This window comes from Tiliqua scincoides, chromosome 10 (genome assembly GCF_035046505.1).
Source record: "Tiliqua scincoides isolate rTilSci1 chromosome 10, rTilSci1.hap2, whole genome shotgun sequence".
NCBI classification, from domain to species: domain Eukaryota; kingdom Metazoa; phylum Chordata; class Lepidosauria; order Squamata; family Scincidae; genus Tiliqua; species Tiliqua scincoides.
The window spans coordinates 8,421,577-8,435,473 of record NC_089830.1 but is presented as its reverse complement, the minus strand read 5'-3'; the positions used below and the strand labels follow the sequence as shown (position 1 = coordinate 8,435,473).

Below are 13,897 nucleotides of genomic sequence, written 5' to 3'. Positions count from 1 at the left end.
GGGATCGACAGTGGGGTCCCCAATCTAATTCTTTAGTTGTTTATGTATATACTGGGGTCATGGCATGAAAAAGGTTGAAGACCACTGCCTTAGTGGGAGCCCCCGGAGGCAGCTTCTGGGTCACACAGGGCCCTCTACCCACTCCATAGGCCTCAGTGGGTTCCAGAATGCCCCATGGAAGTAACTGGAAGTTGTGCCCACACACTGGAAGTCACTTCTGGTCACTTCTGTGGGACATACTGGGACTTGAGTGGCCAGTGGAGCAGGTCCCAGCCCAGCACAATCTGGAAGTGGTCTCTGGGGGCTCCCAATAAGGCACTGCGGTGCCATCATGTCATGGCCCATGGGGTTGTGACCCACCAGTGAAACGGGGCTGCAGGGAATGAATTGAATTGAAGGCCTGACCGCTTCTGGCCATTTTCCCCTCTAATACTGGATTTTTCTGGAGCCAAGGGCATCCCCCTGTGGTGTGGCCCGGGGGACATGAACCTCAACGTCCTTCCCACATCCTCAGCCTCCCAGGAAACTGAAGTGCAAAATATTACTGGGAGTGTGTTTGGCTGGATTGAGCAATCAGACGGTGCTTCCCCTGTGTAGAAGGATTGCAATTGCAAGGAGCAACAGGCAGCTTTAGTTTCACCACTCCAACGTTGCCTGTGGTCTACAGCTTCCGGAGCTGGTTCAGGTCTTCATCCCCACTAATCTTCAGGCCCTGCAGCAAAGGGAAATCAATCAAGACCCTGTCCAGGAAAATAACATCTTCCTGAAAGCTGCAGTCTCCATGTGCTTGGTCGCTGTGGAAACACAGGTTCTCGTATGGCTTCGGGCTGGGCACCAGGTCAGAGAGGAGCGGCTGTGTCGAATTGGAGCGCATGTAGAAGGAGGACGAGGTTTCCTCTTGGCTGCGGTAGCTATCCCCAACCACAGTGGCATACTGGACAGACTCCGGGCTGTTCATGTAAGAGGCTGGCCTTGGCGCTTTGTGGCTATAAGACACAGGGGAAGCTGTGGGCCCATCCTCCAGGGCCTTCACAGTGGGCTCGCTCTTCCCACAAGAAAGACATTTCTTCTCATCCGCTTCAATGACCAAGATGGCAGAAAGAATGGTTGGGCTGAGCTCGCAGGCTTTTGGAGCCTGGAGGACCTCCTGGGTAAGAAGCAGGGAGGAAAAGAAAGTGTTAATGGCAAGGCCAATCTGCCTGGGAGTTTAAAGAGGCTGTTGCCTGAACTGGTGAGGGGGCCACCCACCTCCACTGCTGCTTATCTTCTAGCTCCTTGGATTTGAAAAGCAGCAGAAAGATGGAGAGGAGAGCAGGGCTATTAAACATAAGGCCCATGGGCCAGATTTGCCCCTGCTTTATCCAGCCCCTGTTATATTGGACTTTCCCAGAGCTACTCTTCCAGCAGCGGTGCTTCTGCTGAAGCTCTGGGTGGGAGAGACATAAAGATGCCTCAGAACTGTACGGAGAGAAGCGGCAGACCATGAGAGGTTACAGGTGCTGAGGGTTCAGTTATCACACAGGATGCCCTTTCAGCAGTATTACTTTGCAGAGCACCTCTCAGCTGCTGAGCTACAAAGTGAAGCTGCAGCTGAAGCGGTGCTGCTGAAAGGGCAGCTCATGTGATAATTGGGCTCTCCTATATCTTGAGAATATGACCAGGATTTGCATATTTTCATTTCTGTCACTTGAAGCTATGTGAGAACAAAGTGCTTCTTTCTGGCCATCATCTGCTAAATGACATCACTTCCTCCTTAATGATGTCACTTTTGGCCCTCAGCAGGCACCATTAATTCTATCTGGCTCACTATATGAAATGAGTTTAACACCCCTGGGCTAGAGTGTCAGTTACACACTTCCGCTCTGTTCCCACTTTGCACTTCGGGTTAGAGTGGCCACTAACAGACTGGTCCTCAGTGTGTTCATCTGGACCAGGGGTGTCCAAAGTTTTTGGCAGGAAGGCCACATCATCTCTCTGACACTGTGTCGGGGGCCGGGGAAATAAAGAATTAATTTACATTTAAAATTTGAATAAATTTACATAAGTTTACATAAATGTATTACATAAATTTACATAAGTTTACATAAATATATTAAAGATGAACTTATATGAATGAATCAAGGTCTTGCAATAGCTCAATGCCTATAAGAGGCCTTGCAAAAAGCAAGGCTGACCTTTCCTTAGCTGCCGCTGCTGCATCACAGATGTGAAAGAGCAAGCAGTGAAGGGAGCTTTCATCCCATAGCTCATATGAGAGGTCAAACAGTTGCCCTCACGCTGAGAGAAGTTGCATTGGGCCAGTGTGGGCTTCAACAAATCTCCGGAGGGCCAGAGGCTCATTGTAGACTGGGGGCTCCCTGAGGGCCGCATTGAGGGCTGCAAGTGGCCCCCGGGCCGGGGTTTGGGCACCCCTGATCTGGACCAATAAAGCAAAAGTTTCATGCTGAAGCTCCATTTCCATAAACCTCTAGCCTGTGGCTGCTGTGGATTTGTGTATTGGCACTGACTTCTAGCCATAGCTGCTCTGCAGTGAAGGAATCGTGCAGAACCGAGCATGAGTTAAGGTTTTGTGTAGCATTTCCAGCTGTGCCTTCTGCAGTTGCATTGACACGCAGGTGAGATGGGCCTGAAATTCACATTAGCATTGACACTGAATGTGCAGGGAAGAGTGACAGCAGAAAGGACAGGAGTGGTAGCAGAGCCCCCACACATAGCCCCCTACAAAGAGCCCCCACCTTTACCTCCTGCAGGATCGCTGGTGCCCATCTGCCCAGGCTGCTGTTGGCTGGGTCAGGGACACTGGGCCAGAACTGAGTCTTCATCCTGTGGGTCACATGGGAGAGATAGCTGGTGAGACTCGCAGTACATGCACTGGGTTTATTGGAGAATCGGAGGGTAGCTAGTATATTATAGCCATTGTTCCATTGTTGGAATGGACCAAATTCCCCTTTCCAATTTTAGCCAAATGATCTACATTCCCACTCCACTGCCGCTTTTTTGCCGACAGATGCTTCCCTCCACACAGATAGGGAGAAAATTATACAGGCAATACCTTCCATTACACTGGCGGTTATTGGCAGAAAGATGTAAAATCTCGAAGTTATGCAACACTTTTCTTGCATCAAGCCACCATCAAGCTTCTAGCCCATAATATTTAACATTTCTCCCTCTTTTCTCTTCCCTTGTCATTGATCACACCCTTTTCATCTCATATCCCTTCTCCACTTCTGGCCTATATAATTTTCTTCCTCCACTTTCATCCCTGGGTCTACTCTCCATACCTCGAAAAACCTGCTCCCGAGGAGACACTGTAGCTCAGAGGCAGAGTGATGTGCAGGCAGGCAGCCTGAATGCTAGAGGGAGAAGACACAATCCTAGGCATGACTACTCAGAAGTAAGTCCTATTGTGTCTATTGGGACTACTCAGAAGTAAGCCCTATTGTGTTTAATGGGCCTTGTGGCTAGGATTACAAGCTAAGTGAACATTAACAGGAAGCAGGAATCACATTCTGATTGGTTCCCCTAGGGTGCAGGCTGCCTGCCTGCTTGTCACGTTCCTTTTCTAGTGTTTGTAAAAGCAAGAACATGCCTGCTTCTTAATGTAACAAAGCAAGCAAAGGTAATGGGTGTGTGTGTGTGGAGAACCAGATTCATGGATACCTGATCTGCAGATACAGGGGGGTGCCTATATTATGCCTGCCACATAAAATGGTACATCAGTCACATAAAAACTAACAGAGAGCAAATCGATTCACAAGGGGGAACGTTCTGCAGTGACAGCCACAGTATAAAAGTCTGGTGAAACAAAGGAGTTATCGGCAGCTTTTGGAAAATGGGAGGGTAGTGGTTTCTCGCTTCTTTCTCAGCAAAGTATTCCAGGCCGGAGGGGGCCACCACAGTGAAGGCGCTTTCCCTGCATTCAAAGCAATCATGTCTGGCTGGCCTGCAGAGCAAACCTGCTGTGAAGGTTCCCTCCCTCTGGGTGGAGAGTTTCATATGGCAGCAGACAGGCCTTGAGGTATTGGGGCCTAAGCGAATACTGGTGCCACACCTGTCCTGCCCATATCCTTGTTGTGTGCCTCAACTACCTTGTAGACAGCTCCCCTGCTATTTCATGAATGGTATGTTTGATCAAGTTGCAGAGGTAGTCTTCCCTGTACTGGAAAGATACCCATCTTGCAGGGACTTGGACGTCTGCAGGAACTGTGCCTCATCTGTGTCTGCGTGTCGATTTAAAAAAATAAATAAAGATTTCTATCTGGCCTTTCCCTTGTCTCGGCAAATGCCCAAGGTGGGCTTACAAAATCCCCCCACCCCATTTAGGAGTTGTACAGCTTCTATCTCTTTCCCACACTCACCTCTTGCTCTTTTGGAAGCAGATGATCAGGATGATGATCATGAACAAGAGTAGCCCAACAAGCGTATACACAGTGAGGATATCTATATCATCTGGAGTAGAAAAGAGGGCGTTAGTGCATGAGGGGCTTTCAGAGACAGCATGATACTGGGGCTGGGAGGCACTTGTGTTGCTTCCAACATGGATATTTTGACAGCTGCACCAAATAGCGTGAGCAAGCTGCCCCAGATGATTTTTCCATGGAGTGAGTTCATGTGTTCAGTTGTAAATCACCCAAATGGAGAAGCCAAGTGATGGCTTCTAGACTGCAGCTCATCCTTGAATTGGGAACTGGGGGACCAGCTAACAGCCCAATTCTAACTAGGGCTGAACTGGCTTTAATGACAGCATAACATGGTTCTGCTGTCGTAAAATGGCCTTGGGAGGCACATGCAGCCGGAACCAGCTACTCCCATCACTGGTAAGCCAACAGCGTGGGCAGAATGGAGCGGGGCCTCAGGGGACATGGTTGGGGTGGGAAAAGGGCAGGTATTGGTGGTGATGGGGGATGGCTTATTTGATATTCTCTCCCCCATTTTGGCCCTGACATGCCGCTTGCCTCTACTCAGACTCTGAGTAGACCCATAAAGGCCCATGCAGGAGTGGAGTAAGGTAAGTAAAGGAAATGTGTACTTACCTCTCTGCCCCTGTATGGCCTTTGGTCACCCACAGGATGCAGCAGAGGCTGTGATGCCACTGTGCTCCACAGGTTTTAATTGGGATTGGGCCTTAAAGGCAAGTTCACAAACTAGTTTCTGCTTGATTTATGTAAGTATTTTTATTTATATCATTAGCCCAATTCCTAAGGCAGGGGGCACCTGAATCTTGGCAGATGTCACAAAAGCACCAAGGCATACCATACAGATTAGAAAGGCTACCAAGGATGATAGAAGTGAACACCTGGGTCCCCTGTTGCATTGGGTCATGTGAGTGACACATCAGGGAACACAGAGGACAAAAACAAGATCTTCTGCAGAGTCAGAACAGCCAACTGTTGTCAGCCCACTGCCCTTTGTAGCCAGGGTGGCTGCATATTCTAGGGTAATTCTGTGTATTCCCCATGGTTTGGGACAAAGAGGTCTCCAAGGCTTTTGGCTGCTGTCAATCACCCACTCTTTTAACTTTGACTGTACCCACAAAATAGCAGCCTGCAGCATACCCCCAAATTGCAGGTGGGTCTGTCAGCTACAGTCCTGTTCAGCTGTTCAGTCTCCTGTAAAGAGTGAATGCATGTGGGCCTCACAGAAATGTGTGTGGCTGCCCAGTCCCCTGCTATCCACATGTTCAGTGTTTGTTCATCACAAGTTTGTTTGTCTGCACAGGCTACAGTTAAACATAGAGATGGCAAGAATGGCAGGCAAGGTTAGAACATGCACACTGGTGAAGCTTCTCATGTGTTTGCTCTCTGTGGGAGACCAAATACTTGAACAGGGTCTTTATGTAAAAGAAAACCACTGCCAGTGATCACCACTGTTGTTCTTGGAGTGCTCTCTCGGTCTCAGAGTTCCTGATGGGTACATTTAATTCCACTCCCCCCCCACCGCACTCCTATGATTTTTCTTACCCAATGCTTTGGTGTAGAGTGTCACAGTGGTTCCATTGGCACTCCCAGCCACTGTAGAGGCCATGATATGAACCCTGTACATCCTTGAAGGTCGGAGACCTGTGATGGTGAACTTGTTCAGAGAGGAGCTCATAATTGCACCTAGAGAGGAAGACAGCAAGCTCTTAGTGAGCTCTTAGTGAAACTTTTCAGTAAAGGTACCAGACTCCTGGAAAGCCTCAGTAATGTTTGTCATCTCACACTGGACGGGCTGGCAGTGCAACTCTATTTTATTGCATAAACATCACCACAAACAATGCCTGAAAAAAAGGACAGCAAAAAAAAAAGGACACACAAACTGGAAGTCAGCTATGTAACCTGACCCATTTGCCTCCCTTCCCTGTGACTTGGGTTGCAATCTCATACACACTTTCCTGGGAATAAGCCCTATTGAACACAATGGGACCTACTCCTGAGTAGGCATGCCTAGGGTAAAATAAACAGCAGCACCCAGAGCAACTTCCCTCCTACTCCCTCCAGAGTGAAGAGGGTCAATGGAATGACAAGAGGGACTCTGCTGGCTGTCCTGAAGGGAGACTTTCCTGTCCCGTCCCCCCCAAGGTTCCAACCAAATTCACAATGCAAAAGATCAAGCAAATGCTACTTTGTTTTCTATTTCTGCTATGCAACAACTAGCAAGGAAGAGACGACTGCCCTTTATAGCCAAAAACAAGGGAAGGACCACTCTGACAAAGCAGAGCTCCACTAAGAGATGGTCTAGCTAGGTGCTGTCTCACCTGAGAGCTCAAACTCATGGCTATTGGACAATTATGTAAGTTTTTCATCCATACATTCAAAACCCACATGGAAGATTTGGAACTCGTGGATTAAAAAATGAAAAAAGTATTTGGCCTATTCTGTGGGTGGGGGGAAAAATCTCATGGATAAGGAAATGCATGTGGGTTTTGCACCCAAATGTGCAGTTATTCCATGGGAAATGTTGATTTCTATGTGGGTTTCTGCACATGTGGGCTGGGCCTTAGTTTCCCCAGCACAGAGGCTTGGTGCTTGGCAGCTTATCCTTTCCCTCTGGTGGACAATATCAGTAACAACATGTGCCAGGTGATAGAACTGTGGTTGAGACTTACTGCTCATCTCCTCATTGGTGCCAGTCCAAAAAATGGTGTAGTTGGTGATGAAGCCGTTCTGTTTTTCAACCAGGATTGGTTCCCAGTGAAGCTCAGCTGTTGATTTGCTGATACTCCCCGCCTGAAGTTTGGGGGCTTCAGATGGAGCTGCAGGAAAAGAACATTGTTAATATTACCACCAGTAGGCCAGGGTCTGTGGTGGGCTAGGGTGGCTCTTACCACTCTTGTCTCCTCCACATTTCCCCTTCTGATCTGTTCCCATCTGCCTTTTCAAATTCAGGGAGCAGGAGAAGGAGTGGTGGAGATGCGTGGAGCAGATTTGCCACCTTAAGCAACCCAACTGGCCTCTTGGATGGGCCAGTCCTAAGAAACCATTAAATTTCTCCAGGTCTTAGATCCCAACCAGTAAATGGAAGGGGAATGACAGAGGCTTATAGCTGGGAATGACAGAGGTATTAGCTAAGACCCTCCAATCCCCAGAAACAGAAGCTGAGCTAAGGCATGCCAGGAAGAACAGTTAATACCTTTCTGTACGGTGTAGGCTTCCACATATTGGGCCCTCCCCACTCCGTCCATGTAGAGGGGGTAGATGGAGATGTTGTACCGCTGGTAAGGTTCAATGTTTTCTGTTGGAGAGAAGGGACAGCATGTCAGGAGTTGTAGGGCTAGAACAACTGACTACAGAAACAAAGGCTGAGAGAGCCTGGAGAGCAATCTATAGTAAGGTTTACCCATTATATAGGTAGAGGAACTCACAATTCCTGGCATTATCTAAGCTAGCAGTCAAAGGCCTCTAGATTGCCCAAGAAAAGTGAATGAATCCCAGAAACTTGGTCCTTGGACCTTGTTCTATCAAGAGGGTAGTTCTTAATATTTCACACAAGTTTCCTAATTTTTTGGATGGCAAGCATTTTCTTTTGTCACAATGCAAAAGGCAAAGCCTGTTCCTCCCCGCTCTAGTCAAAGCTGTTTTTAGCTAATGCTCAGGAATATTGTGGCATTGTGGACATGAATTTTATTAGGTACGCACAAGAAAGCCATTAGAAAAATACACAAACAAAAGTGGAACCGAGGACTGTAAAGCTCTGTGTGGCCACTGGAGGTTTGCTACAGAGAGGATTTCCACAGAATCTGGCCCCTGCACCCCCCTCTCATGGGCCCTGACTTGAATGGACCAGGCATGTAAATAAAGCAACATGACTGATCCTGTCTCATTAAGGTTGGCCCAGATCTTACAAAAGGTTTCTTATATCTTATAAAAGCAGATTTCACCTGCTTGGTGAAGGGGCAGAAAAAGTGTATGGAGAATTTCAGTGCATCAACACAACAGTGCTGCCCCCCCCCCATATGAAGAACAGCCTTTTCCTCCTAAACAGTAGTTTGTGAGGTGAAAGAGAACCCCAACACTCTGTTTCCTGGTCACCTTGAATCAGGGTGTGTGTGATGTTTCCATTCTGCACTTTGGTCCAACTAATGTTGTTGTCGCTTAATTGGTCCAGAAAGCCACAGCTTTTGTGCCACTCAATGATGTAGCCGGTGGTTGGTAGCCCTGGGGGATTCCAGCACACCTGGAATCTGTTCTCATCTTCAGGGTGGACTTGGAACTTGGACACAGGTTGACCTACAGACAGAAAATGTAGGGGGGACACACACTTAGAATGACAGGCTGTGGTTTGAAGCCGTGGGAGAGAGCACAGTGGGGAAAAAGAAACTAGTTGCAGCAATAACTAGTTTCTGCTAGTTGCAGAAACTGCTAGTCTGCAACTGGCTTGAAACTAGTTGCAGCAATAAGAGAAGGTCAGAAATCAGGGGACAGAAATCGAATTTAAAAGTCTTATCTGCACCTTTGAGGAACTATACAGAGAACTAGCATCTTATGATCTTTTGTAGTCTAAGAACTGTGAAGGGACCAATCCTATTCCATTTTCCAATGCTGGTTCAGCCGTGCCCATGGGGCATGCACTGCATCTTGTGGTGGGGATGCAGTCACAGAGGTCTTCTTAAGTGATGGGAACACTTTTTCCCTTACCTTGGGGCTGCATTATGGCTGCACCGTTGCTGCAAAATTGGATAGGATTGGGCCCAAGGGCTGGGAACTCCTGAACTCAGAACAAACGTTACATTGGCCCCAATCCACTGATACAGCATACAGCTAGAGGTGTGGTTTTATGGTGATAATTAAATAAAAAACACATAATACCACTTTCTGCATTTCTCATTTTTGTTTAAAAAATCTTCAAAAAATAAACTGAAAAATCTGCATGGAAAAAAATTAAATTAATGGACTGGACTGGGGAGATGCATGGGTAATGACTGTAGCTGCATCTGCTGACACTATTATCACCTATTTAACTTACCTAGTACACTTTTAAAGTGATTACAATTTAGAATTATAATTTATAAAAATGTGCCCTTGGAATAAAAACACATAACACCACTTTCTGCACTTTTCCTCCTTGGAGAAAAAAATATCTGCAAAAAAAAACAACACATTTACAAATACCCATTGCTCACAAGCAGAATGGGTTGATTTGAATCAAAGCAATTCAAATCATGTGGGGGGGGGGGGGAAGGCCAGTGTAAATGTTGAGCAATGACACATATTGGTTAATCAAAGCACTGAAGCATTTCAGTTTCCAACCACTGGCAAATATAACGTTTTCTTTCTTTAGGAGGGTCTCTTTCTTTCCAATGTTGCTAATTTCTGTTCTTCTGCTTTTGACTTCTGCTCCTTCTCCTGTAATGCACAACTCTCCTGCCAGGCCCTAAACTCGCCCTGGACACACAATGTTGCTAATGCCCTAAACTCGCTGTGGACACACACACTTGTAGCCTGCGTGCTTTGGACCAGCCTCTTTGACTTTGGTCCTAAGAGGCAACTCAAGGCTCAGATTTGTTTCCAAAAGCAAAAAGGGCTGGTCGTTAGTGGGAAGAGCAGTTCATTTTCATAAAATGTAAAGACACTGTCCTTGTTGGCTTTATTGAGTAAATAGTTATAATTTGAGAAAATTGCGGAGGTCAGGTAGCTGAAGAATATAAAAATAGGAGAATACAAAAACATCCGGGGGGGGTACAGTTGATGATTCTCTAATGTACAGAATGGCATTTTCTAAAACCAGAGGCTGGATGGTTCTCAGTGACTGTGATAACCCGCTAGTCTCTGATCCTGCTGCATCAAACCCACAATAACAAGATAGCATATGACAGTGGTTCCCAAGCTGTGGATCAGGACCCACTGGTGGGTCGTGATCTGCTTTTTGGTGGGTTGCCAAACGGTGATGGAAAGATCAGATAACTAATTGCCTCGAGCCCTGAGGCTATACAAAAATCAGACACTGTAGCTGTTAATTACCCTGTAAAGAGCTCAGCTCTTGCATAAGAACATAAGAACATAAGAACATAAGAACAGCCCCACTGGATCAGGCCATAGGCCCATCTAGTCCAGCTTCCTGTATCTCACAGCGGCCCACCAAATGCCCCAGGGAGCACACCAGATAACAAGAGACCTCATCCTGGTGCCCTCCCCTGCAGTTTGCAAGCATGTGCAAATATAGGGAGATAAATGCTTGAGCGTCTTTTTCTGATTCTTATTAATTATAAATAAATAAAATACTTCTTTCTAAATCTCTGTTTTTTAAAGTCTGGTAGACCTAGGTGGGTCCTGATTGAGTGTCATTTAAAAAAGTGGGTCCCAGTGCTAAAAAGTTTAAGAACCACTGATAGTGCTATATTTATGATACTTGACACATTTTGTTTCCTCTGGGTCTTGATGTACACAGAATAGCAGTCTTTTAACATATTGTCACAGAGGCCCATTGAATCAATTTTCAGAGATTCTGAATCTTGGTTAAACATGCTTGTATTCAGTTTTATTTTTAACCTGGTTATTTTAAAGAAGAAAAACATACAACACTGAATTAATTTTTTTAAATGTAAATTAAATTTTAAAATAAAAACTGGGTTTTTTTTAAACTTTAAAAATCAACAATTTTTATCCAGCTTGCCCACCACACAAGCTATGCAGCTGGCTTCATGATCTCAGCTTCCATTCATGACTGCCCCTCTTGGACCCAATAATAGATCCCATGACTGACCCCAAGCAGTCATATCTAGGGTATGGCAAGTACAGCACATGCCCTGGGCATCACTTGAAAGGGGTGCCACTGAGCAGCAACTTCCTGGCCAACAGCTTCTGCTGAGACACTACAAACCTCCAAGTTTGTGCTGTGTTTGGGGCCCGCAATGGTTCGGCAGAAGCATAGAGATGGCCAGGAAGCTGCTGAAGAAAGAATGGGAGGCTGTCACATTGGGGAGCCTCCACCCCCTCCTCTGAACCCAGAAATGATGCCACTGCATCATGTGACATCACAACATCATGTGATGTCATCATCCCAGGAAGCGCTGCCCCGATACACCTCTGACTGCAGGCTCTTACACAAGGACACCTTGTCTGACTTCTGACATTGACCGGAACCTCAGTAGTGAACATAGAGCCCAATCCTAGGCATGTCTACTCAGAAGTAAATCCCATTATAGTCGTTGGAGCTTACTCCCAGGAAAGTGTTGCAATCATAGGGCCTGATCCAAACCAAGCCTTGGGGCCTGCACATGTCCCTTGCGCCGACCTAAGTCTGTCACAAAAGCACTTTCACGATGACCTAAGTGGGGTTAGGCTGGCCAATGGACATGTGCTGTCCTCCCTACACTAACACAGGCCCTGGGAGCCAGGTAGGTTGTGTTGGCCGAGCTCAGCCAATGCAGCGGTCTGGGGGGACATGGGGAGCGCAGGGAGGAGACACATTGGGGCGGGGAGGGAAAGGGCAGGCGGTGGGTATTCCTGGGGGCAGGTGGGCGGGCGGGGAGCAAGAGGCAGGGACAGGATCTAGCAATTATGACTGGCAGCCTGGAGCAATCCCAGATTGCTCGGATTTGTGCTACTGCTTGTGGTGGCGCAGATTCAAGTAGACCCATTGGGGCTGCTGCAATTCCCCTTGCTCCGGGCTGAGGCGCTTGCAGCCCTGATCCTGCCTTGGATGCTCCAGGGCTGGTTTGGATTGCACCCATAGTTATCTTTTTGACTCAACTGCAAGAGAGGGACTGCCCCCAGATGGACACTCTTACCTTCCTTCTCAAACAAGAAGACTGCAGTGGGTGGAGACAGGCCCCTTTTATTGTAGGCCATCAGATTAATCCGCCTGTTTCCCGGAGGCAGCGAGAAACTGCAGTGCATCTCTGTGGTGTTGCAGAGAACCGGCAGCTTCTTGTGGTGGTACTGCCTGGTCCCAAGTGTAGCCTGGTAGCCCAGAATCTTGCCATTGGTCTCATTCGACTTCATGGGCTGGACAATGAAGAAATAACAGAGTTAGGGATGCTGATGCATGGTTCTCAGCGCCTACCATCTCTTAAGGTTGACCCCCACAGAATCCCCAATGACAGAATACGGGAAGATTATAAGAGCAGATCTACGGTACTAACTTCTATCATTTTTATGCTGGTGTCCAGGTCCTGGCTGGGCACCCATCTGGTTGGAGGCATCCCAGGAGGCAGCAAATCCCCTCCTGGCTGGGGGCCCCTCCAACAAGCCCACAGAGCCCCCACAACAAGGCCCACCACCTGGAGAGTTAAGCACGGCAAAACAGCCATGACTGAGACCAAGGCTTTGGAAGACAGAGGCAATGTGGACAGAGTACAAGGAAGAATAAAGGCATCGAGGGAGCAAGCAGGAGAAGGGGGGCAGGATCCTGTAACAGATGTTATACCAGGGAGGGAGGGAGGGGTGGGTTCAGCGGGAGCCAGCAAACCCTTTATAATGCAGGAGCAGGCCAGGGATGAAGGTGAGTGGTGAGGAAGCTGGCCAGCCTGTGAGCCTACAAGGAGTGACGTGTGGAGAAAAGAATAAGGGTGAAGCAACCTCCTCCCCCATAGCCTATCTGAGGCCTATTGCTCTTGACCTGCAAAGGGGGAGCCGGCAGCCGTTACCTCTGGTGGACCGCATTGAGCATGACATCCCTGGGGTGGCAGGTGCTCCACCCAGGGCTGGACAGCTGTAATGGAAGATCAGAAGATCATCAGGTGGATGATGTGGTGTTGACAGCGATTCCCTGTTTTGACAGCTGTTTGACAGCTCTGGGAGGCTGTAATCAATCAAGGCCAATGGAGACCTGGATGGACACCTGACCTTCATTTGACCTTGATGGGACTTTGAATGGACATGGACTGAAGGGATGGCTCACCTGAGCTTAATTTGGAGCTAATGAGGTAGCTCACAGCTGAGATGCATTTGGATCATGAGACATCCAGGGATAAAAGGCAGCTTTGGAAGGAGACAGAGCTACCCTGACTTAGGACCAAGAGCGGGACGCTGACTCAGCCAGAAGCTGGACCCTGACCCAGGGCCAGGAGCAGGGACGCTGACCAGAGGGAGGACCCTGACCCACAGCCAGAAGCGGAACGCTGACCCAGAGGAAGCCGGATGCTGACCCAGAGGGAAACCCGGACGGACCCACACTGGGAGAAGGGGACTGCCAGAACTCTGCTGGAGGACACAGAAGAGAGGACTGCCAGGATGCTGCTGGAGGAGACACTCTGCTGGAGAGAACACTACTGGAGAGGAGGAACTCTACTGCAGAAGATTGGACTGGGAATACTGGACTGGGAAGACTGGACTGTGCTTTGGAGACTGGATTGGACTTGGACTGGAGGCGTCAGACCTTCACCCATGGAGTTAAGTGGAGTTTTGGGGAGGGAAAGCCTCTGGACAAGAGGACTTGCAGGGAGTGTCTGTGTTTGTAGCAATAAATTCTTGTTAAT

The 13,897-nt window shown here is 47.9% G+C and overlaps 1 protein-coding gene across 1 annotated transcript in view; it reads right to left on the bottom strand.

The window, feature by feature from the left end:
- Window positions 1–661: 661 nt before the first annotated feature.
- Window positions 662–13,897, bottom strand: part of CSF3R (colony stimulating factor 3 receptor) — a 28,635-nt gene continuing 15,399 nt past the window's right edge. Inside the window, exons 8-15 of the mRNA XM_066638757.1 lie at window positions 12,209–12,425; window positions 8,511–8,708; window positions 7,612–7,713; window positions 7,088–7,234; window positions 5,961–6,101; window positions 4,359–4,449; window positions 2,742–2,823; window positions 662–1,147 (exon numbers count right to left, since the gene is read on the bottom strand). Coding sequence (XP_066494854.1) covers window positions 662–1,147; window positions 2,742–2,823; window positions 4,359–4,449; window positions 5,961–6,101; window positions 7,088–7,234; window positions 7,612–7,713; window positions 8,511–8,708; window positions 12,209–12,425 — 1,464 coding nt within the window. The remainder of the gene's footprint in view (window positions 1,148–2,741; window positions 2,824–4,358; window positions 4,450–5,960; window positions 6,102–7,087; window positions 7,235–7,611; window positions 7,714–8,510; window positions 8,709–12,208; window positions 12,426–13,897) is intronic.